This window comes from Pungitius pungitius, chromosome 3 (genome assembly GCF_949316345.1).
Source record: "Pungitius pungitius chromosome 3, fPunPun2.1, whole genome shotgun sequence".
NCBI classification, from domain to species: Eukaryota; Metazoa; Chordata; class Actinopteri; order Perciformes; family Gasterosteidae; genus Pungitius; species Pungitius pungitius.
In genome coordinates this window covers 28,697,697-28,721,450 of record NC_084902.1, presented here as the reverse complement: position 1 = coordinate 28,721,450, position 23,754 = coordinate 28,697,697, and the positions used below count along the sequence as shown (strand labels likewise).

At 49.0% G+C, this 23,754-nt stretch overlaps 2 protein-coding genes across 3 annotated transcripts in view; one reads left to right on the top strand and one right to left on the bottom strand.

Annotated features, from left to right (window-relative positions):
- The window catches only part of filip1l (filamin A interacting protein 1-like), a 35,586-nt gene extending 20,872 nt beyond the window's left edge, over nt 1-14,714 (bottom strand). The window contains exons 1-4 of the mRNA XM_037474947.2: nt 14,604-14,714; nt 1,209-1,538; nt 703-876; nt 433-611 (exon numbers count right to left, since the gene is read on the bottom strand). Of these exons, the coding sequence (XP_037330844.2) occupies nt 433-611; nt 703-876; nt 1,209-1,532 (677 nt within the window). The 5' untranslated portion in view covers nt 1,533-1,538; nt 14,604-14,714. The remainder of the gene's footprint in view (nt 1-432; nt 612-702; nt 877-1,208; nt 1,539-14,603) is intronic.
- A 1,463-nt stretch (nt 14,715-16,177) lies between these two features.
- On the top strand, nt 16,178-18,379 carry si:dkeyp-34c12.1 (uncharacterized protein LOC570187 homolog). Of its 2 annotated transcripts, none has more exons than XM_037476907.2 (8): nt 16,178-16,555; nt 16,632-16,707; nt 16,792-16,904; nt 17,014-17,112; nt 17,248-17,432; nt 17,569-17,626; nt 17,696-17,770; nt 17,861-17,971. In XM_037476907.2, exons 1-7 carry the CDS (start codon nt 16,400-16,402, stop codon nt 17,768-17,770), a joined length of 762 nt encoding a protein of 253 aa, XP_037332804.1. In that variant the 5' UTR covers nt 16,178-16,399; the 3' UTR covers nt 17,861-17,971. The 2 variants fall into 2 exon arrangements, with proteins under 2 accessions (XP_037332804.1, XP_037332780.2); XM_037476883.2 differs by having other exon boundaries at nt 16,203-16,555; nt 17,696-17,758; nt 17,861-18,379.
- Nucleotides 18,380-23,754: the final 5,375 nt, after the last annotated feature.

The window sequence follows — 23,754 nt, the reverse complement described above, 5'->3', positions numbered from 1 at the left end:
CCAGCACACTGTTTAGTTGATGATACATACACCTACTGTACTGTCTTATATCTGTACATCGCATGCATTCAGATGCAGATTCCTGCAGCAGGACAATCGTTTGGTTTAGGAAGCGTTTAGTTTTTTTGTGGCGTACAAAAGAGGTGGAGCCCATTGGCCCAAAGGTATTCTGGGAAAGCACCAGAGATTATCGCTTTTTGTTGGAGTAAATCAGCAGATACTGAGCTGCTTGCTGCTGTGTACTATTACTTATGCTGAAGCCTGCTGTAGAACTGGAAATACACCCTCATTTCCACAGTGAGGTGGCGTCTCGCTGAACATGGAGACTGATTGATGCTTCTCTGAGCCGTTCCTTTTCCTTCTTTTCTGTCTCTACTCTTATAACTCTACTCTTCTTTGAGTGACTTCCTGCGGTACGATCGGATCACCCACCTCTCGCGCTCCTGCTCCAGCAGGTTGGTGAAGTCGTCGCTCTTCTTCATGAACTCTCCGTGGTTCCTCTTCTCGTCCTCCAGCTTGTACAGGGCCTGTTTGTGCGACTGCTCCACCATCAGCAGCTGCTCCAGCATCCGCCGGTGCGTCTCCCGCTGCTTCTCCACCAACTTGTCCAGCTGTCGGGGGGGCGGCGCAACACCTGTCACATCTGGACTGCTCCGTGCCAGTGCGACACGTGTTTCAGAGCCCCCGCGCCTCGTGTCTTACCTCCACCATGGGCCTCTCGTAGATGTCCTCCTGGAAGACGTCGGCTTTGCCCTGGATGGCGTCCCGCTGCAGCGACTGCAGGACGGTCTGCGGCGTGACGAAGCCGTATTTGGCCTCCAGCAGCGCCACGTCCATTTTCTCGGCCTTCAGCACCGTGATCACCTCGTCCCTGGCCTGCGGTGGGGGGGGAGGGGGAAGAGAGGTGGATTTAGTTAGACTCCACTTTGTGAAACAGGACCAACCAGCGACAGGGTTAAGCTTTGCTCTTGTCTGCTTCTGCTTTGCGTCTTTAGCCTCAGGCCAGTCACGCAACACTATGACGGGTTTCTGGAACCAGTGCAGGAATGACAGGAAGTAGCCTCAGCTGCTGGCTGTCGGGTAACACAGGCTTTTCAGTCTTTCTCAAGTGCTCGCTGCCAAACGAGCCATGGCGTGGGACCGCGTGTGTCGGACTGGGACCAGTGCCACGTCCGCTGGTCCCACGGCTCGGGGCGTCTCTCGGTTACCTGCAGCTCGCCCTCCAGCAGGCTTAGGAGGAAGACCAGGTCGTCTCGGGAAAGGTCCCTGCCCTTCTCCCTCCGGCCGCCTTTTGCAGCTGCGCTGGTGCTCCCGGTGCCGGTCCCGGTGCCGGTCCCAGTGCCACCAGCAGCACAGGTGGCGTTCTTGGCCTTCTTGGGATGGCGCTGAACGGTGCCGGTGTCGTCCGGCGGCTGGCGCTGTCGGCCGCGGCGCTCGGCCCTCCCCGATGGCTCGTCCCGCTCTTCGGATCGCTTGCGTGTGTCCGCCGTTGCCCTGGTTACGTCCTCCAGACTGTTGCTGCGGGATCGCATGTTCACCTGGTGACGGAAAGGAAGGTGGAAGGATTAGCCCTTTTTATCCCCTCCATCCAGTTAATACACCTTTAAGTGTCGTCTGAATCTCATGCGTGATTGATTTTTAAACACAGGACAGTTAAGTCCTGTAGTGTTCAGATAACTTGTAAATATACATAGATGAGGGCTTACAGTACTTTGGCGCTGTGGGTCTCTTTTGGACCTACTTTGAAATGTGGTCCGATGTGTTTGAGTGTGGAGAGTGATCGGAAAAAAGTGCTAACGTCGGAGTAAATGAAAAGCATCATCGTGGCCGCCGACCAGGGTTAGTTTGGAGTGTGTCTGTGTGACATCTGCTTCATGAATGGACCATTCAGTGACTCACTTCTTCAGATAAAAGAAAAGACGATCAATAGAGCTGCAGACTCAAAGGCAGAACCACTGTAAGCTCCGTCGCCAAGTCATTTATTACTTGTTCTTTTTTGAAGAAATGATATTCAAAGGGCAGAGAAGGACGGAGATTACAACAAGCTGAGACTCATTTCAGGGTGTTTGATGTGAACACAAATAAATTGGCCCAAAGCCACGTCATCATCCATCATCCACTCGGCTCAAGAGAGAATTTCACTCCTTTTGGGCAACTCAAAGACAACGAGGATCCTAAATGCAGTTTAGCACTGCTGTTGCCTCCAATGCAACCTAAACTTCCCATTTGGACCTCAGTGTTGCTCCTGCGGTTTGTGCGCTCTCTCTGACGGTTTATGAGGGAGAAAGATGGCTGATGAGTGATGGCTCAGCGCCACATGATTCACAGCTGAGGTCATCCCCTGCGGTTCCACTTACACAGAGAGTGGGGCTGTTTGCACAGACGTTCATATCACAAACAACCAGGTTGTGTGTTTGTAACGATCACAGATACATGATGACGTCAGTCACTCCTACACCACTGCAGCCGGTTTCCATGACGCCACCAACACACAGAGATGCGGTTTAAAACGGGTCCCAGACGCCTCACCAGATCTCCAGGATGGATTGGAAGCGCATCACGTGGATCCTGAAAGGGTTCGCTGGGGGGGGAAAGAGCTTCGCGTTGGATCTCCAGCGGGGTCCATTAGCGCCGTGGGGGGGGGGGTTCTGAGATTAGTGTTGCACCCCAAATGATTCAATTAGATCAACCCACAGCCTCAATTCCACGGAATGTACTGAAACTATTGAATTAACACAATTGACCATGTTAGATAAACATTTTGAACGGTCTGGATTATTTGACAGAATCCGTCTTTTTACGGAACAAATCTAAATACAGAAAAGGTGTAACGAGAGCCAAATAAAAGCTCAGCACAGGATGCAATTTGGAGTTTTCCTCTGAGCCTTCCTCTGCATGAGCGCGTTGTGTTGTCCATGTGGTCAGCTCGGTGAAGGTGTGAAGACCAAACTGCCCAAACACAGAGTCCATTGGCCGCCATGCGTGGACCCCCACATGACCCCGGCGAGGCCTTTTAGCCTCTCGTTGTGAAGGCGCTTTAAGTTGGAAACGGGATTGACGCAGTTCGTGTTTGTACCTGTGCTTCTGAAGCAACACGGATGCATCACCATCTGTTTGCAGGGTAAATCCCATCCAGCACGCGTCATTTTTCACGCCGCGTGCCAGAAGGAGACGTTTAGATCGACAGGTTCTCGCATCTCGTACGAGGGCCTTGGCAGTCAAGTCAACACGTGAAGAAGGGAATCATTGAAGCGCCACAGGGAGGATTAATGAGGTTTTCCATTGGTTAAACAGTCCCTTTGACACTTCATTTTAGAAGCGGGTCCATTTATTCTGTGTGCTCTTCTGAAGGTGCAGAGGGGTTTTTTTTTGCAAGTCAACACTTGAGGCCAAGCAGCTATTGTGAGTCATCCAATCTGCAGCCATGCTGCTCACAATGGCGTTTTGATAACACAGAATACCGGCAGAGGCCGATGGACATGACGTCGTGAGCTCAAGAGTCGGACCAGTCGAAACCAAGAAAAGTCAGCGGGTCACTTCAGCTCGTTGGGAGTCATCGTTCCCGGCGATTTATCCAACAGTTGTTGAAATATTTCACTCCCGATCAAAGTGGTGAACCGCCGCCACGGAGCTGCACTCCAAACGAGCGTTATTAATAGAACAACAGCGTATTTATTCATAAGCTCTCTCTCTCCTGCCCCGTCCATTACCTCGTCCTCTCATTAAGCCGTCAGGACTTTGTCCAAAGCCAAAAGCAAAGCTGTTACTGGAAAGGCTTGGCAGTTTGGACCCGTCTAGCCGAGACCACCGCGGCTCCTTCGGCGAGCCGCCGGGTCAGAAGGCTCCTTCATTCAAAGCAAGTCAGTGTGTCACAGCCACACACACACACACACACACACACACATGGATGTTATTCAAACTTTGTCAATACACCTTTGAGCTCTTAGCGCTCTGACTTCACTGCAAAGGGAGGCTCGCTCACGTGAGGAAGGTGAAAGGTGAGCAAGCAGGTGTGCTACAAGAAAAATGCACCTCTGCACACAATGAAACACACACACACACACACACACATGCAAACAGGAGCCTGTGTGGTCAGTAACACACCTAACACACACACACACACACCGTTGCAGAGATTACAGAGTGAATTCCCGCAGCTTGACATCATGCTGCTGTCAATGTGATTGAGGGGGAGAGGAACGCAGAACAAAGGGGAGCAGAAGGGGGAGAAAGGGGGAGAGGAGGGGGGGCTGCTGTACGCAAAGTGTCCTCGACGTCAACAGACTTTGGAGTTTAAACACGAGCATCTAATGCTTGTCAGGTGGCACGAGTGGATTATATAACGTCTGTAAAAACCTTTTCAAAATCCCAGTGGGAGACGCTGTTAACCAGTGAGAGGAGCTCGTCTATGTTCTCCAGAACCACTGAGAGCAGACCCTTTAAACGGAGCTCCTCTGTAACCTTCCCCCCCGCAGAGGGACGGTGGAGATCCGCCTCCGGGCCTGGAGGGTGGACGCCATGTCCTCCTGTGAGCTTCAGACTGCTCCCACGTCCACAGCTGACCAGCAGAGATGTTTCAGCTCAGATGTTGTTTGTTCAGAGCCGCGGAGCTCGTAGCTGCACCCCCCCACCCACCCCCCCCTCTCTGCTAGGTGATGCAACCCCAGGAAATAGTTGGACCGGCCACAAACGTTAACGGCGTCAACTTAGCACATTTCCCCCATGTCTCAGAGACGGGGTCGTGTTCCCCTCTGCAGTTATAAATCTGATGGAGAGAGGCCTTCCAGCTGGACATGAAGGGACCATAAAACATTTAGCTCGTGCATGTGAAGGGGGGGCCGTGTGGTACGAGAACATGTTCACCAGGGGGCGCCATGTTTCCATTAGTAAAGGTTCCATATGTGCAGAAATAAGAAGTCAACAGAGATGCAAAGGATGGGAAATACAACCAAGTAGAGCCGATGTTTAAGTGGAGACTCGAATCATTTCCTTTGGATCCCCCCCCTTTTTTAACATTTAGTTATTTTGTGCTTTTGAGGCTCCGATGATGGAGCGTCTCCTAAGACATTCGGCTTGTCTAATAGAATCATTTTCAGCAAATGATTCCTCATAATTGATGGTAAACTTAATATCTTTGTGTTTTGGACCAGACAAGCAACATGAAGACGTCACTTTGGGACGTGAGCTCATTTTCTGCAACGTCAACAGTAAGCGTGAGGACAGTGGAGGTGAGTCGTCCTCTGGGGACACTCGGCGTGGACGGGGAGACACGCTTTGTCTGCCAGGTTCACATTTGAGTTTTCCATCTGGGAGAAGAGCCAAGTCTGCTGTGAAAGGGTGAAACGTGGCCACGATTTGTCTCACTCTCTGCAGCAAATGTGTAAGCTGACACACACACACACACACACACAAGACATTTTGCCTTCTTATCTAACAGGAAGCCTCCATTTACAGCTTCCTGTAGAATGCACACAGCCTGCATTCCACGAGAAGCAAATAAAAGGCTTTTGTCATTAGTACTTTAATTGTTGTTCTTACTTTGCAGAAATATTAGTGCAGCCACTTTATGAAGTAGTTTAATGGTTGTAAAATAACGTTTTTGCTCCAGAAATCGGTGCTTTCATTTTATTGTTGTTTCATCTTTGATGTATTTTAATGAGAATATTTTCCTTCATTTTAAGCAGATATTCTGAGGAACTTGATTCATTTATTTCAATCGACCAATAGCTTTTATATCATATGGATATTAGGTAAGTACATGTTTGACCTTTGTATTGAAAAAGAGACGAATGCGTTGCTCTCATCAATCAATGGCGAGATGTTGAAAGTATCCGAATGCGATGTTTCCATCTCCAACATGTCGCTGGCAGTCGATTAGGTTTGTTCACTGTAGCTGTAGGCGTGTTTTCAGAAAGGGGAGAGAACACATTTTCACATAAGAGGTGAAAATAATTGAAAATGTGTACAGTCAAAATGTTGGGACGGTATGGCATGTTGCATTATTTCACCTGAACTGTCCATCATAGCTTCTGGAAATAATAATTCTGCATTAAATATGCTACAGTGTTTCTATTGGGCCGTATTGTGACACTTCATCCAGCAGAGGGCAGCACTTGTGTGTGTTAAATCGAGCATTGCGTTGGTTGCTCACTAATTCTTATAACAAAGCAGTATGAGCACGCACTCCTTCCCACTATGTGCCCCCATCAGTGGGGAATTACAGGGTCACACCCTCATGCCGTCACACACAACCTGTGCGTTTGTCCCAGTCGCCTCCTGATGTGTGACATTTTAGTTTAAGACTGTTGACACGAGCATGAGGAATAATAATGTCATTTCCTTGATGGAAACTGATATATTAGTACATAAAAGTGAAATGTTATCTCTTCTTATCCCCCCCCAAGCTCATTCCCGCTGCGTCCCCTGCTTTTAGAACGTAACCCAATCTGTGCAGAAGCCAACAAACCCCCGCAGCTAAAATTAGAGGCCATCCAATCCCTGCACAGGAGGAGCGGGGCGAAAGAAAAGGGACCTCGGGACACTTTACTGTGGTCTGCTGCCCCCAAGTGATAACGCTGTTATAAAATGAATTGTTAAATAAGGAATTCATTCACTTCAACAGCAGTGAGTGAGAGAGTCGGCACTGAGTCTCTCAACCACCTCCAGACACCGAGGAGGTGTAGTGACATGGCTCTGCAGCTGTGTGTTCCAGATGTTGGTGGTTACAGCACAGCTATTCATTCCATACAAGGAGCAACTCGACTGTTCAAAGAATACCAAAAATGATGATTAAATTGTGGCACGGCACTGCTTGCCTCCCTCTTTTCGTCCCTGCAGGTTTGTCCCCAGCCCCGTTGCCCAGCAACGTCCTCAATAAGATGTGCGCCGAGTCATGCTTCGGGATTTTCAAGTCACATTCGACTTCATGACAGCGTGGCATCGTCTCCCCGATAACGCTAATCAGCAATCAGTTTCCCGATGGCACCGTTACTGGGGTCCAGATGATATCTTCAGGCGAGGTGAGGTGATTCTAACATGGCCTGCAGTGCTCACTCACTGCATCACATTGTAACACGAGAGACAGAGTTTGTCCCAAGGTGACCCCAACGTGTCTCGCTGACGGTCCATGCTGCGCTGCATGGTCCCACAGCGAGTCCAAGGTGCAACGTGTGCACCACACCATGACGATGATGTTTTTTGCATTTTCGAAGAAGTTGGACTTTTATTTCTGGCCAGCAGCTGATGATTGGGGGGAAAAGATGCTCAGAAATAAAAGCCTGTGACTTTCCAGACGAGCTGCAGCCCATCTTGGCAGATGGGTGTAACGCAGCCTCACGCAACCTCGCCGATACCCCCCCCCCGGGGGGGGCCTCGTCCCTGCCGCTTTTCCCTTCTCTGTTCCCTTTGCTCTCCCCGTGCGTGTTTAGTAGCAGAGAGCAGGGGAAACGCGCCACACTCAAAAAAACAACGCTTTCAACGAACTTAATAAAATCATGGAAATGATTTGCACACTATTTTATTGATTCTTTGAGCATAAAGAAATTATGTTGATACGACTTGATGTATTTGAGTAGGATCAACTTAATTTATTATGGTTGGTTCAACGCATTTTCTTGGGTTGTGTCAAACTCAAATGAATACGGTTGGTTTGACTAATGCCACATTAGTAAAATGTAGGCTAGTCAATGAAGTTAGACCAACCCAAATTATTCAATTTAATCCTGCCCAAGAAAAATAGGTTGGACTAACTCTAATAAATTACGTTGATCCGACTTGAGTATATTATAGTGAACCAACTTAATTGCTTATTGCTTAAAGAAAGCAGTTAAATTATGTTGAAATACTTTCCATGATTTCGCTATAGTAATACTAAAAATGTTAGTGTTAACATTTACCCTGAACCACAACTAAAACTAAGTTTTAACAAAATATACAACTGTTTTGGCTGGAAACAAGACAAATGAGAGATGTTGCAATACAACTGTATTTCTCAAAGTAGGCACTGAATAATGTTTTAATGAGCAGCTTCTCTTATAAACATACATATCAAAAGCTTTTCTCAACTTTCTATGACACTTACACAATTAAAATACATTTTTGAAAGTGCTAACAGTGGTTATTAGTGCAGTCTTGACCTGAACTCTGAAGACTTTGTCTTTGTACAAACATCCCTCTTATCCTCTTACATTCACAACATTCATCTTAAAGACTTGTGATTACTTAATTAATGCACTGGTGAACACGCAGGAATACAGAAAATAATAAACACACACAGAAGTGTCTAATCTGCTTTAGCCATCATAATGTGTCTAACGGGATAGCTTTATTTTGAGAGCTTGTCCTTTTATGGATAGTTTGTTTGGGTCTAGTTCCATTATTATTTTCTGCAGAACTTCAAAAGTATACTTGAGCTCTCGAGGGTAGCTCAAGTTGAGAGCATACACAAGCGCAAGCAACATTGACACTGCAAAGGGTACATTTCCCAACTCGCTCAGCACTTCCACCCCCTCCAGAATGACTCCGACTTCATCTGGGTCATCACTGGGCTCCGCTCCTTCTTTTCGAATCACATGGATCGCAAAGACTGTCTCCGCCATAGCTGTTTGACTGCTTTCAATATTCTGTGACAAAACAGTTAACAAAAGCAATCATTTTTCACTTATGTGCATTACATGCCATTTTTATTGCACTATTTTACTGTATAAACAGCTATCAATAACTTCATTCATTAGGGCTTTCAAAGAATATTCTATATTCAAATAGTTGAAAACAACACTAAGAAGTTAAGTTGGGCCAACTTAATCGTATTTGATCTTACCCAAGTAAAGATAAAGGTAAATGAACATACCGTGTATTCCTTCACCAGCTTCTCTGGATCTTCGTTCAAGTAAACACATAGACCTTTGAGGACGCATTCTCGTCTGACGTCAATGCTGGCAGTCTAAGTATGCAGATAAAATAACATTAGGAACACCATCTAAACCAACCATCTTATTAATCACAATGAGTAACCATGCAATATCAGTGTGTAAATTAGTATGTGAACCCTTGGGATCCAGGGGTGTTAGCAACAAGTGCAGACGACCAATAAAGGCAACAAGTAAGTAAACAAAATACAAAAGTTCTACGAGTAGAATAGCCTCTCTTTAACTTTTCCATTGTCATCATACCTGGGTTATGATGCTCTTGATCTTTCTCCCTTGAACTCCACTTTTCTTGGCATACACCTGGATCAGGTTTTCAGAGTACAGATCCAGCTGGGAGAAGAACTTTGACTGCAAATTGATTGTTGTGATTCTCTTGAATTCCAGGAGACTTGTAGTGGGATGGTGTAGTCAGTGAGGTTGATCCAAGACACACTTTGGGGGATAGCAGACACAGGACACTTTTGCAGTCAGAAATTGCTGCAATAAAGTCAGATAGAACAATCAATTAATATTCATGGAAGTTAAGGCCTCCTAAGTCAGTGACGCGCGAAAAACTCCCGGTTGTTGTGACGCATCAGACCAGTGTGTGCGCGGGGGCCGGGTGGCCAGAGCGGAGCCAGCCCATTGACAGTACTGTACTTTGAAATGTGGAATTAAAATGGAATGGAGATTTGTCTGGTTTGATCAATCATTATTCTAGATAAACTGCATGCTATACATTTTTATATGTATAAATATATATACAGATCGCTCCAAAATAGCGTTTGCCTCCGGCGGGCCGCGGAGAAGCCGCCTTCGGTATAACTGCGGCGGAACGGCGGCTGGCCGTCCGGGAAACGAAGCGGTTGCCGCTGGCGGTGCGCCGGCAAACGTGTTTGCGATTACGTCATACTGTCGCTTCTACTGCCTCTGGAGAACCGCCGATGGTCCGCCGACTCATTGCTATCTTTCTATCTATGAGAGTCGGTAAAACGGCCTGCTATATTTGCCGCGCGCAGCTATTGGCCATGTTCCAAACTAACGTTAGCTACCGTCAATATATATATATATATATATATATATATAATGACGGTAGTATTACTCTTAGTAAATGAAACGTGTGCTTAGTCATTTATTGTCATTCAAATTCAGCAGTAACGTTAGCGCGCTAATGTAACCCTACAAGGAGTATGCTAACGTCATTAAGTCAACGTCAGCTAGTCGTGAACACCTTATAATATATTGCTAAAACGTTACCTCGTCATTAACAATAGCTCACTGTTCACCATTCACATTGGTAGGTTGCAAAAAGGAGTGACGTAACGTTATATAAGCTAACACGACATTGCTAGCCATGCGCATGGGGACTTTACCCTTTTTAAATGTAGTAAAAAATAACACTACATAAAAAATAGCATAAACAGAACAACGAGCTAAGATATGAAGACATTAATGCACGTATAATTGTTTTACATTTAGAAGGATGGTGATGGATTTCTGCTTACCTTTTCCATGTGCGGCCAACGGTGTATCTTCTTAATCTGGTTCTGACGAAGACTGCCCTCGCCTTGGTTTTCGCGGTCATGCCTGGCTACTCGATTGTCTCAGTTAATCGCAACATGAATGGATCTAATAAACGTTACGTTTTTGAAGTTCATGCCAATCCTACATGACTGAATCACGTTCACATTGAAAACATTAATGAATATCGTTCATTCTACATGTTACACATTAGTAAATGTAACAACCAGCCAATATCCTTTTTTTGAGTGCATGCTAAGCCCTCTCCTCTCAGCTGGGTCCGTTTCTATAGCAACAGAAAACAGAGTGGGGGCAACAATGGGGGGGGGGGGGGGGGGGGGGCTTAAGCTCAAAGACGAGCGCTCCCAGCAGGGCCGTCCTTGTTCAGTTCTTCCTCTGGTGCATATTTAGCATCAAGCTGCCACATGTGTCACTTCATCCAATCATGTTACAAATGCCAAGAATGTCACAGCTAAAGCAGAGTCCCGGTGGGGGGGATGGGGGGGTAACTTCAGAAATAGCGGAGGCATGTTCACGTTGACGTTGGCATGATTTAGATTTACTAAAGGTCTAGTCAGTTGTGACGTTGTGTCGTGAGTATTTTACATCTTCATCAGTGATGACGAAGGTATTTGTCGACCACGTTCTGTTCTGTAGAGTTCGGTGGGAGGACGGGTACCGATCTCATCTGTTCTGTTTCACCTGGTTAGCTTAGCTTAGCAAAAAGTCTAGAAACAAGGTGTTAATACCACAGTCTCTGTGACACTTTATGGAAGTTACGTTTTATTCTGATGCATAAACCCAAGTGAAGTCTGGAGATGGCGGGGGGCAGATTCTGTTCCAGTACCTCGAGCCACGCTGGCTGTTTGCAGTCTTTGTGCTAAGCTACACTGAAGCTAATGGGTTAGAACATTTTAAAGTGCAATATTTGGTTTAGCTTCTGCCTCAGACCTCTGACCCCAGACCCGCACACCAGCCGTGACTCATCGACCCAACACCTGGGACGTCGTATGTGATGAGTGGTGTGAATATGAAGTCCAGGCGGCTGGACGGTGATTCCTCTGACACGCAGACCAGTGCACGTCGTGCACGTGACCCCCGCTCGCTCACAGGCACTAAATAAAGTAACGCAGGTGGCGACGCACTGGCAAATTGGAGCAATGTAGGATGACTGACCTCAGTACTCAGGGATTAACAGGCCTGAGGCACTTTTGTCTTTCAAAGAGTGAAAAGCTTTTATTTTTGTTGATTATTCATTACTCATGAAAGTTCTTCTTGTCTTTCTTTGCATTTACTATCACCCCCTTGTGATAGCTGTGATTGCAGAGCAGGCAGCACCCATTCCCAACGCGCCACGCAGCGCCACGCAGCGCCACGCAGCGCCAGGCAGCGCCAGGCAGCGCCACGCAGCGCCACGCAGCGCCAGGCAGCGTCAGGCAGCGCCACGCAGCGCCATGCAGCGCCACGCAGCGCCACGCAGCGCCACGCAGCGCCAGGCAGCGTCAGGCAGCGCCAGGCAGCGCCAGGCAGCGCCACGCAGCGCCACGCAGCGCCAGGCAGCGCCAGGCAGCGCCACGCAGCGCCAGGCAGCGCCACGCAGCGCCACGCAGCGCCAGGCAGCGTCAGGCAGCGCCACGCAGCGCCACGCAGCGCCACGCAGCGCCACCCAGCGCCAGTCAACAAGCAAAGGCCTCAAAGACATGCACGAGGACTATTGATGCACCTGGTCAGCAATACATTTCCTTATATCGAGCACGGACTCCTTCTCACTCATCGGTCAGGACTATATTCCAGCTGGTCGGTCGGAGCTGCACAAACTGATCTCAGTGCACGTCATTTTGACTTCACGTCAAACTGGGAGGGGCTAATACTGGAGAACATGGGTGTATATTTAGGGATCTTTTCCCAGAGCCGCGAGCCGCTGGCATCCTGCGAGAGAAACAGGATCCTCGGGACTCAAACCAGCCACCGAGTCCCTCAGCCATCCTGCTCTCACACTGGGTGACCTCACCAGAGAAGAAGGGCGTTCTCCCTCCCAGCAACACATCAGTGTGTTTTTTACTTGATTACGTGATTTCGTGATTATGACAACTTGCTGCTTTCACCGTTTTTCTTGTTTTTGGAATCATGTGGTCCAGATCTGTCTTCATTTTTACATCTAAATGTTTCAATGAACCTGGTGTTTGGGGGCTTTTGGTTTTCCTTTAAATTCAGCCGATCCCTCAATGACGTTTATGACATAGTGGCACATTTATTTCCACCGTGACACGCAGCACCAGGTTCTCCCCATGGATCCATCAAACTGGATGGATCCTCAGAGCCGGACCTTCTAATCCGGGCTGCAGCCGGTGAGCTCAAGCTGCCAGGAGGCCTTCATACGCGTGTTTACTTCAACCGGCATAAAAACACAAGCTTTTATCTGAATGATATTTGGAGGCTACGGTGCTGAGTGTCACCGAGTCGCCGTCATGTTCAACCACCACAGTCGTCACATCTGAGCCTTCGCGACCAGGCACCTTTCCCTCTGAAGACCAATCAGCCGCCGCGTTGTTTAGGAGCAGCAGAAGGCTGCGCCCGCTATGATGCGCACTTAGACGGATTAACCTGTCACTTCACCGAGCCTTTTAGAGGATGAATGTTCTGATTTCTGCCTCTTTATTCATTTAGTGTTTCATTGTTTTCTATTAGATGTCAGAAGGAAGCGCAGCATTATTGAAATTGCTCTTAAGCCCAAATACGTTGTGTATAAAACCAAGAAAGTGACTTTGAATGCAAATATTATTTCATCAGTGGGGGCGCCGCTAATCCCCCACATAGCGACGCATCGTGGAGAGAACGCCTCCGTCCCAGTTTTACACCCACGCTTTTCCAAACTGAGACACAAGTGCAGGCCTGGTAACTTGACCCGGTCGCCCCCCCCCGCCCCCCCGTCCCTCTGCCCGCTGGGAGGTTCCCTGCTGCTGCTGCAGCCGGGGGGAGGATCGGCGACTCGTCACCTCGGCCTTGCTGCCGGGGGCGGATTGACCTCAGGGCGCGAGGTCCCCGTGGCGTTTAAACTCCTCAGCGAGGGCATTAGGCCATGAGGGCATGAGGGCATGAGGGGATGAGGGCATGAGGGGATGAGGGCATGAGTGGATGAGGAGAGGGCATGAGCGCATGAGGGCATGAGGTCATGAGGGGATGAGGGGATGAGGGCATGAGGGGATGAGGGGATGAGGGCATGAGTGGATGAGGAGAGGGCATGAGCGCATGAGGCCATGAAGGCATGAGCGCATGAGGGCATGAGGCCATGAGGGGATGAGGGCATGAGTGGATGAGGAGAGGGCATGAGTGCATGAAGGCATGAGGCCATGAGGGGATGAGGGCATGAGTGGATGAGGAGAGGGCATGAGGCCATGAGGGGATGAGGGCATGAGTGGATGAGGAGAGGGCATGAGGCCATGAGGGGATGAGGGCATGAGTGGATGAGGAGAGGGCATGAGGCCATGAGGGGATGAGGGCATGAGTGGATGAGGAGAGGGCATGAGGCCATGAGGGGATGAGGGCATGAGTGGATGAGGAGAGGGCATGAGCGCATGAGGGCATGAGGGGATGAGGGCATGAGTGGATGAGGAGAGGGCATGAGCGCATGAGGGCGGAACGCATGTATGACTTTGAGCTCAGTTGCATCTCTTTCGTCGTGGGGAAAAAGGGCAAATAAAACACATATAGACTCTTTTCTTTGGATCTTTCGTCTTCTAGCCGAATACATTGAAGCCAATTACAGCAAATGTAATCTGGTTGGATTAAAATCAGATGAACAGACGTCCCCTGACCCCCGGAGCCCCCTGTAGTCTCTCTCTTCTGGTGTCTAATCTCTCTGTCTCGCTAATTAGAAACAACCTCGCAGAAAAGCTGCCACAAGGCAGATTACTTAGCACTCACTTAGTGTTCTGTAAATCCACTCAACAGTGCATCTGTACTTTAGAATAATAACACATAGTCCCCCAAAAAATACAACAATCACAAACTAAACCACATGTGATTCTCTAACCTTCAACGCACAGAGATGCAACATCATGAGAGGAGCATGGGGCTCCGGTCTGAGCACACACACACGCACACACACGCACACACATAGACACACACACACACACACATCCTCGGCCACGCACAGCCTCCCAAAGCAAAGCTTACCTCTGTCGTGCTGTGGTGCCTCTGCAGTGCCACCGGCCGCGTCTCAACCCGCCGCCTCCGATGAGGCGTTATCCTCAGGGAGGAAGTGTGCTCGGCTCTCCCTCCCCTCGTCCCACCCCCCCCCCCCCAACCCTCCCGGCGGGTTTCTCTCTATTCCGTTGGCGTCCTCGACCTCTCGTACAATCCCGGTGGTCCGATGAGGCGGAGGAGAGGAGCGGTGGGGCTGCTGCTCCTGTGCATGAGGAGAGAGACGCGACCTGCAGATATCAGCCCCGCCGCAGTTAAATTTAACCCACCCTCCCTTCTGACACCTTGAGCCTCACACACACACACACACACACACATGGAGCGCTGATGGTACCATATGGCACTTGACAGCAGACTGAGCCCTTGAGAGTCTGTGACTGTCCCCTAGGACAGAAGGAGGGGGGGGGGGGGGCTCACAGCTCATTCGCTTAATAAATAAAGAAAAAATGTCCCACAAAACTGCCCCGTCATGCATTCAGTTTAGTGGCATTCAATACGATGTGTCCCAAAATGCAACAAGATCCACATGTGTAAAGCCAGTGGAGGTAACAATCCAGTAGATGTGTAACATCTGTGCAGCTCCCCCCTCACCACCCTTTTTGTTCCCCCTGTGCACCATAGACAACACGTACCGCGCATTTAGGAGCACACCTTGTGATGCAGTGAGAGGATGGTGAGTCACAGGCAGCTCCCTCCCATCAGCTGACATCTCCTGGGGGATCAGCTCCAGAGGGCACGCAGACCTAAATTCAAAAGGTCATTATTTGTATTACAATGTTCCTCAAACATTATCTTGAAATGACTGTAATTATTTTCAAATGTGCATTTCAAGAACAGAAATGCTAACATTGGACGAGCTCAGGTTAAAACATTGTACTAAAATGTATTTTATAGAGAGAGTTTTGGAAAGCTGTCACAATTAGAACGTCCATTAAAACGGAATGACTTATGAACATGGAAAGTAAGAGACTCCTCCCTCCCTCGGCATTATGGGAGCGTTTAAAGGCCGAGGTATTTACGACTCAGCGCTCCTCTGGAGTTCCTGGAGGGCCACGGACACGTGGGACCGGCGGTTTAAAGATAGACGGGGGCCCATCTGCCTCCGCGCCTGCACACCTGTCCGTGTGTCCTCCTGCCCGAGCCAGTGGGACCAGAGCTTCTCATCGACAGTGGTGGAGTGACTACTTTAATTCAGTAAAAAGGGACAAGTCAAAGCCCTGAGTTCACTTGACTCCTCTGTCGAAGTTGTTTGTAATTTGTTTACTATTTTTTTTTTTAGTTTGAGCCATAAAAGGTTTGAAATGCTGATATTTGATGAGAGAAGCCGTCACTGTCTCATAATGACACATTATAATGAAATGATTAAAACATTCATTGAAACACATGTACAGTACTTGGGTTGACATACTTTTAAAGATATTTAATCTGATGTGCAGAATAGCAGCAGAAGTAGTGGCAGACTAGTAGTGGAACGATCAGACTGAGGCATCAAGGGTCACTTTTCACTGTCTTTTAAGACATTTGATTCACTTGTTGTGACCTGATATATGAACGAAATCTGAAGTGCAAAGTGAAAACGTTCCCAAACAACGTGCTCAACTACAAGAATCTGTCGCCACCTACTGGTGGAAAGGAGCGATCGCTCCTCCTCGAGCCACAGGTGAAAACAATGACGCAACTCCACCTGCTCCGAGCAAAGGGAGGAGGAGGAGCTAGACACCAGAGAAGAAGAAGCCTGCGGCTCGCTGCCTGCCAGGCAGACGGCGGCCATGTGGGAGGGAGAGGCTCCGAGGGAAGCCCGTCTTTCGTTCTACTGCATCCCGTCGGGGAGGCAGCTCCCCAGGACGCCTCCCTTGAGGAGTGTGAAGAAACAGCTGGATTTCTGTAACCAAGAGGAGAACGAGCCTCTGCAGCAGAGTGCGCAGGTACGTTGGGCGTCGCCTCCCTGCACGTCGTCCTTTCCGTCCTGCGGCTCGTAATCGCCTCGCTCGTCCTCCCCAGCCGCCCGGCGCTCGGGAGCAAGATGACGCCGACCCAAACGCGACCTTTGAGTTCAACGCCTCTGGGACAAAATCAGGTACCAGGTGATCTGAATGAAGGCGGTGTTTTTTTGTACACGCGTCTCCCTTTTCAAACGACCCCCCCCCCCATCGCTTAACAGAACCAGAAGAGCTGGACTCCATGCTGACGGGGATGAAGGGCTATCAGCTGACCCAGACGGACCTGGACTTCATGGAGAGGATCAGAGGAGAGAAACTTATCAAAAAACTGCAGGTGAGTTCCGTCTTTCTCTCCCCCGCCGCTGCTGCTTAACCCCAAAGGCGCTGTTCCCCCCCCCCCCCCCCCCCCCGGGGTTGCTTGGTGTTTGGTGGGCCGTCCTCAGGGAGACCTGCAGGAGGTGCAGAGGTCTCTGCAGAAGGAAATGATGCCGCTGGAGCTGGCGTCGGCCTCCATGAAAAAAGCAGAGGCCGAACTCCAAAAGGTGAGTTTGAAAGACGGTGAAGAGGAAAACTCTAAATGAAAGCTCACGTGTTCATGACGCAGCCCCTTGTGCGTTCTTGCATGCACAAACATGCACCTTGTTTTATATTCAAATATTTCATTCATCCTGATAAAGTTCCCATCCTGTGAGGACATCGCTGAGTGGCTGAAGCTGGTCCTCAACATGACGTCGCCCTCCGTGGATTCAACGGACCTCGACGCCAAGTCGCTCCTGGCCATGGTGACAGTGAGGAACGTTCAGCGGGCCGAGGAGGAGAAGAGGAAGGAGCTCGCTCGGATGGAGAAGATGGCGGCAAACAAGTAATTCATCAATCTCATTTCTAAGGACTGATGTCCACCTTGGATTTTATGCAAGAAGCTGTCTAAATATCCACTCTAGTGTATCTCAGGAAGCGATGTGTATACAGGGTTAAACATTAACAGATTCCTTCAATAGGAGGAAGAAGGAGGCTCAGGCCAAAGGGAAGCTGGAGAAACGAGTGGCCTGTGAGCAGGTAAGAGCGCCACCAACTGGTGATTGTTTCATGACGTCACTTTGCTTTCATCTCTGTTCTGCTCTCCAGCTGAAGATACAGGGGCTTATGAGCCTGCTGTCGGACCTGAAGGCCGAACTCGCACAGCAGGAGGTGACAATCTGAGTTGGTCTTTTTTTTTAAGCGTACATTTGGTGTTTGTAAGTAAAGCTCGTGGAGGATGTGCTGCACTCTAAAGGGTAACGTGTTTCACAGGAAGTTTCCAGAGCTCTTCAAATACAGATCGACGCCCAGGAGGCAGCGGAGGTCGACGTCGGCGCGTCTGAGGAACCGCAAGCCGCTAAAAAACCAGCGAGGGGCCGAGGGAAAGGAAGAGCTAAAGCTCCTAAACCCACGAAGAAGTCGAAAGGCCCAACGGACCAAAGTAACCCGACGGGGAGGAAGCTCGGGGACGGTCAGCGGAGCGGGAAAGACGAGCAGGAGGGTGACGGCGCCAGAGGGCCAGCGCAGAAGGCCCAGGAGCCAGAGTCCAGCCCCCGAGGGGCCGCGCCGCGCCGGAGGAGGAGGCCCCCGAGTCAAGCGGAATCCGGGGAGGAGACGCAGCCCCCCCCTCTGAGGAGGTCCAAGAGGATCGCCAGCAGGACGTAGCTCAGACATCGACTAGTTCTCCTGATTCAATCCCCAAAGTGGGATTTTTTTATTTGTTTTACTCTTATGTGTATTAAATATAAAGGATTTTATTTTTAGCATGAAATAAAATATACTTTAAGTGTTGGTAATTGCATGGTGCTCTCCACTGGTGTAGAATGCATTTAAAATGGGTGAATTATTCTAAACATTTATATAATTTGATTCTCTGTTCTTGAGTGTGGAGAACATGTGAAACGTCTGAAGTTACAGATGTGTCCGTCACACTCAGGGACGTGATGCTCAAACCTCTGTCTCAACAACGAGACCTTGGGTCTTGATCCTCGACTTTTGCTGCCGTCTGGGAGGCGTTTTTTTTTTTTTTTTTTTTGATAATGTCTGACTTTAATCCCCAGAATCTCTTGAAGGATTTTCCTTCTTTTTTTTTTCCCTCACGAACACTTTGATGGTTGGTGAGATGAGGGTCAGCAACCAGGCCAGAGCACTACAAGCAGAGGCTCCATATCCTTTATTACATTTAATCGTCTGATAGCGAGTCAGACTAATCGTGAGCAGTGAGTTTGTCCTGGAATGGGTTTAGTTTTCTTATTGCTGCATTATCTCAGTTTTCCCCTCTTTGGCTCAGCGGTCTTTAACATTTTTCTCCTTCGCCAGACCTGGAACCCTGAACGGCGGTTTTAGAAATCAAGCCATGCGAACTTAAACGTTACCTAAAATGCGTCAGTCTTAGAAATCTGATCTTGTTTACAGACGGAGTCCAAGCAGACGGCCGGGAGCCTGAGGGTCACGGATTAGGGAGAACTTGCTCTCCTCCCTGGTTCCTGGCTCAAGGCACTTTTTTAAATGTTTCACGGGTTTACAAAATAAATTGGCAGCCTAATTGTTCATGTTTGATATTTTAAAGATGCATTGTAAGCTCTTAACAGTGTACAAAATGTTTAAACTTACTGGCATGTCTGCATGGGTTCAGTTAGTGAGCCACCACTAGAGGGCAGTGCTACCCACGTTGCCTATTTTCTATTTCTATTTCTATACAAATCAATTCATGGGGGTGCTTGTTTCTTTGTCCCGTGCCAAAAGACAATGTCGATTTATAAGTGCATTCTTTGATAATTCATCCGAATCCTTCTGGGAAAGAAAAATAAACATCCAGTTGTGACAACGTTGTTTTTCAGATGTCCATCCGTTAAGCTTCTCCGTTTAGCACGGTGCCCCCGGAGAGGAGGCCAGACGAGCTGAGGCTGGAGGAGGCGAGGCCAGAGGAGATGAGGCCGGAGGAGGTGAGGCCAGAGGAGATGAGGCTGGAAGAGGTGAAGCCAGAGGAGATGAGGCCAGATGAGGTGAGGTCAGAGGAGGCGAGGCTGGAGGAGCCGAGGCCAGAGGAACTGAGACCGGAGGAGTCTAGGCTGGAGGAGGTGAGGCCAGAGGAGCTTAGGCTGGAGGAGGCGAGGCCAGAGGAGCCTAGGCCGGGGGGCACAGCTTTGCTTTCAATCACCAGTGACGATGTGGAGGAACACTGGTAAGAGCAGACGGTGCTTTTGTTTTGCTGCACTGATTAGAATGCGAGAAGGAAGGAAGGAAGGAAGGAAGGAAGTCTTGTAGGTGTTCAGAGAGCAAAATGCTAAACACACTGCTATAGTCTAAATATTTGAACAATGCCTGCAGATGCACAGGAATGCCGTCTGGGGGATGGGGAACATGACGAAGGAAAGTGATCCAGCGTTGAGGGGAAGTTCCCATCAGACGTGCTGCATTTTGACTTAAAGGAGTCTGCAGCGGTGCTTTTTCCATTCGAGACACTTGGTGTCAACAGACGGTCCACCAAAGGCCACGGCTGATCCGACTGCTCTGTGAAACATGAACATGAAACATGAAGCATGAATACCAGGAGGCTTAAAAAGAGGCCTCCACACACACCTGTAGTCAATTATTCCCTCTGCGTGCTGTATCTCCTCAAACAGACTCAAGTTCACGTCAATTAGCTCAGTGGGAGTTCTCACACGCACCCTAGACCTCATTGTGTATTTATATTCATTTGTAACAACTTATATTACAAATTATAGTATGTGATTAGCACCAGATGTCCTTTTTGCCCTAAATAACCCGAGATGAATCCGAAATCCGACTATTTTCCATTCATTTTAAGAGGATATAATGAAAGGATTTGATTACAAAATCCCAAAAACACATCAGAAAGCAGCTGCACATAATTTTATTTTTATGTTTTTTCCTTTATGATATTCTATCTAAGTCTTGTTTTGCGACCATTTTGGATTCGGAGCCTGTGGACTCCATCGCAGAGTGCAAATCTCCCTGCAGGCGACTCCTGGGAGCCAATGAGAACGTGTCCTCCTGGCGTCAGAAGGAGCTGGACGGGGGGGCCGGGGGGGCCACTGCAAAGACCCACAGTAGTGTTCTGCCTCTGGTGATATTGTATCTGTGTCTTTCTGGTCTGGGATCAGAGCGTCAGCTCGATGGAGCTGATACTCATTAGAAGTGACTCTGTTGGTGACACCTGCTGCTGATGGACTAACTTTCTTCACACGCATTTTATATGAGACAATGAACTATATGTATTAAAATATGAATCACAGGCTTTATTTGGTAAGTTGATGTTTTCAGAAGCATTCAGCGCTTCTGGGGCCGTGTGAAAACGTAATGGGTGTGATTACACACTGAGACACAGACACGGTGTGTCTTTGGAGCTCCTCATTTGGACGCCGCGTCCTTTGCTCCTGGCAGGAATACTGGGAACTTCTGCTGCTTCCATCCAGCTCAGTTCGGCTCCTTCCGGATGCCAAGAAATGCTTCTGTGTTGTACGCCGCGTGGCCGCGGCGGGCCGAGTCCGGGGACCAGCGCTCGGGGTTCGTCGCGCTGGCGGACGCCGCGCCGCGGTCGGGCTGGCGGGGCGTAGAAGCGGGGCCTGTTTTTGAAGATATTAATGCAGAGTTTTTGCCGAGGCCAGAAATAAAACAGGGCTTTGTGGCTTCATCCGACACTCGAGCAAGAAGGAATTCAGCTTTTGTTTTTTCTCCACACGTACTGAAGAAGTGTCCAACATCTCACTGGGTTCACGTCTGTTCATGTTGGAAAACAATGCGCCAACACAAACATTTGGACAGTGAAGCAGTAACTCCTCACTAATAATGAGTTCGCTGGGGCCTGTAGTTTTGATCGTGGTGAAAGGACAGAATAAGTGAATGTCTTCCTTCAACTGAATTCATGTCCCATATTTGGCTGTTTTAAAGGACATTGTGGGAAAAATGCACATTAACTCTGAATGTATGATTGCCGAGGCGAAGCCGTGAGTCCAATGAGCCGTATTAAATGTGTGGGAGGGCAGAGACAGACTCTTGTAAGGAGTTCAAGCCAAACATTTATTCCATCCCCTGGACGTGGCTTCTCGTTGGAGTCTAATTCCTGAGTGCAGACTTGCTCTTCTACCCCCTCCCAAAGGAGGTTTAACTCATGTGTGTCCTCGGTGGACATGTACGTCCAGCGTGACTCAAACCCAATGAACAAGTGGATGAAAAAATGCTGCAACAAGCCTCCCTTAAACATTCCCCCCCCCCCCCAGTGAGACCAGACTTTGGCCCGGACTGCAGAGCGCGTGAACAGACGATGACTCAGCAGCTTTTCGGCTCTTTCTGTTTTGGAGCCACATAAGATTGATTAATTTTGATCCCCGCCATCCAACGGCGGGCTTCTCCAGTCCGCGTGGGTGATTGGCTCCTCCCCGTTTCCAAGGGCAACAAGAGGAGCGAGGAGCGTTTGGCTCGAGGAGACGCCGGCTCCGCTGAGGCCGCGCCTGGTCTCTCGCGTACGTGCCCAAAGGTCGCCGCAGTGCACCCGGGGGTCAGATGAACTCGCATGTTTACACCGTGTGGGGTAGAGCTGTGGCGATGGCATCCAGCGCCCGCCACATGATCACATCCCTCCCGTCACATCCCCCCCCCCCCCCCGAACAACCGCCAGCCTTTTCCTGCGATGTCACGTTGGGTTTGCTCTTCGAGTCCCGTGGAGCTGCTGTGACCCCCTCCCTGGGAGCGCCGCGTTGCTGTGCCAGCATAGTAATACATTGGGATATCACTAGCACATGTGTGGCTTGGACTCTTCATCAGAAACAGAACTGTGGATCCTTGAAGTCCAGTCAAAGCACTTGGCCGGGTGTGACATGTCAAATCAAGTCTAAACAGTTCTAAGGTGTCTGTGTATAAAATACGCTGAATGGGGGCCATGCCGGCACACTGTCGTGGCTGGACGGGACGGTACCACCTCCTGCTGTGGGACGGGTCCAGTTGTTGGATGTCTGTTGTTAAACGGACTTATGAAGCGAGCTCCGAGGTGGTTATTTATAGGGACAAGTGTCCTACGGCCTCAAAGCTTTCTACACGCTGTACGCGTTTGGCACTAAACGCAAGGGGGCTAAATCATTTTCTCTGTCCGTGCCAGACCTTCTAACACAGACTGCTGGCTTCGACCAAGAGACGAAGACGATCTGTCGTCTCCAGGAGAGAGAGAGAGGGAGGAGATCTGGTTCCAGCAGGAAGTCAGCTGAAGTACAGCAGACAGTGTTGACTGATATATAATCTTTACTTTGCTCCCAGATGTTGTGGCTGGAGAGGCGTGTGAAGTTCTGCCTCTTTGGCTCTCGTCCCACAGCTGAAGGCAGCATTGAGGTTGCAGGTGATGACGTCATGTAGCTACGGTCAGGACCTGTGACGTGTCTTCCAAATCGTACAGAAACGCTGAAGGCAAACCAGAGCTCTGTAAGTCTTTTATAAATTACTGTACACCCAGAAAACCCCTTTTTATCCAACAATCTGCTGCTAGCAGCAGCAACCCACCAGGCCTTGGATGGCATTTTGGGACCCAAAGTCCTTTGTGCTGAACTAAGTAACTCTCCTGCTAGCTAGTTAGCAGAGCATGCTAATGTCTAGCAGCTAAAATAAGCAGGACAACTATTGCCTGTGTTTGTGAAGAGGCCCTTGCAGAAACTGGGACCAGTCGACTCACTAAAATGCCAAATGGGAAAAACCTTCATCTTCAATTATCTGTTTCCGAATGAGTGAGAACCAGATTAAAATGGTGGCGCTTGTAAAACAGGTCGTTGGCTCCGGTCTTAACTCTTACACTTTTCCAGTTCATAATGAAACCTGGATCCTATTTTGCGTCCCTCGCTCCTACAAACTCATTTATTTCCTTTCTCTACCAAATAACTGGAGCAAAGGGAAGGTCTGCGTTCGTCTGGGTCTTTGGGCGACTTTACGGGACGGCCAAAACCGCCCAACGGAACCAGTCACACCACAGTGCTCCTGAAATGTGTGTTGGAGCCCGGACGCACTGTCCAATTACCTTGTTTTTCTTCCTCTGCCATGAATGCCCTCAATAATGTGCCCTTTGAGAGAAGTTAGGTGCAAAAACTCAAAATGACAGTGGAGTTGGGCTGTGGTGTTTGGGCCTTATTACACCTCTACTTCGAAATATCGATGGGAACTAA

Coding starts and splice junctions, on each gene's coding strand:
- si:dkeyp-34c12.1 (XM_037476883.2), top strand. CDS start 16,400: ATGTGGGAGGGAGAGGCTCCGAGGGAAGCCCGTCTTTCGTTCTACTGC. Junction 16,556..16,631: donor CTCTGCAGCAGAGTGCGCAG/GTACGTTGGGCG, acceptor CGTCCTCCCCAG/CCGCCCGGCGCTCGGGAGCA. Junction 17,433..17,568: donor GAGAAGATGGCGGCAAACAA/GTAATTCATCAA, acceptor TTCCTTCAATAG/GAGGAAGAAGGAGGCTCAGG.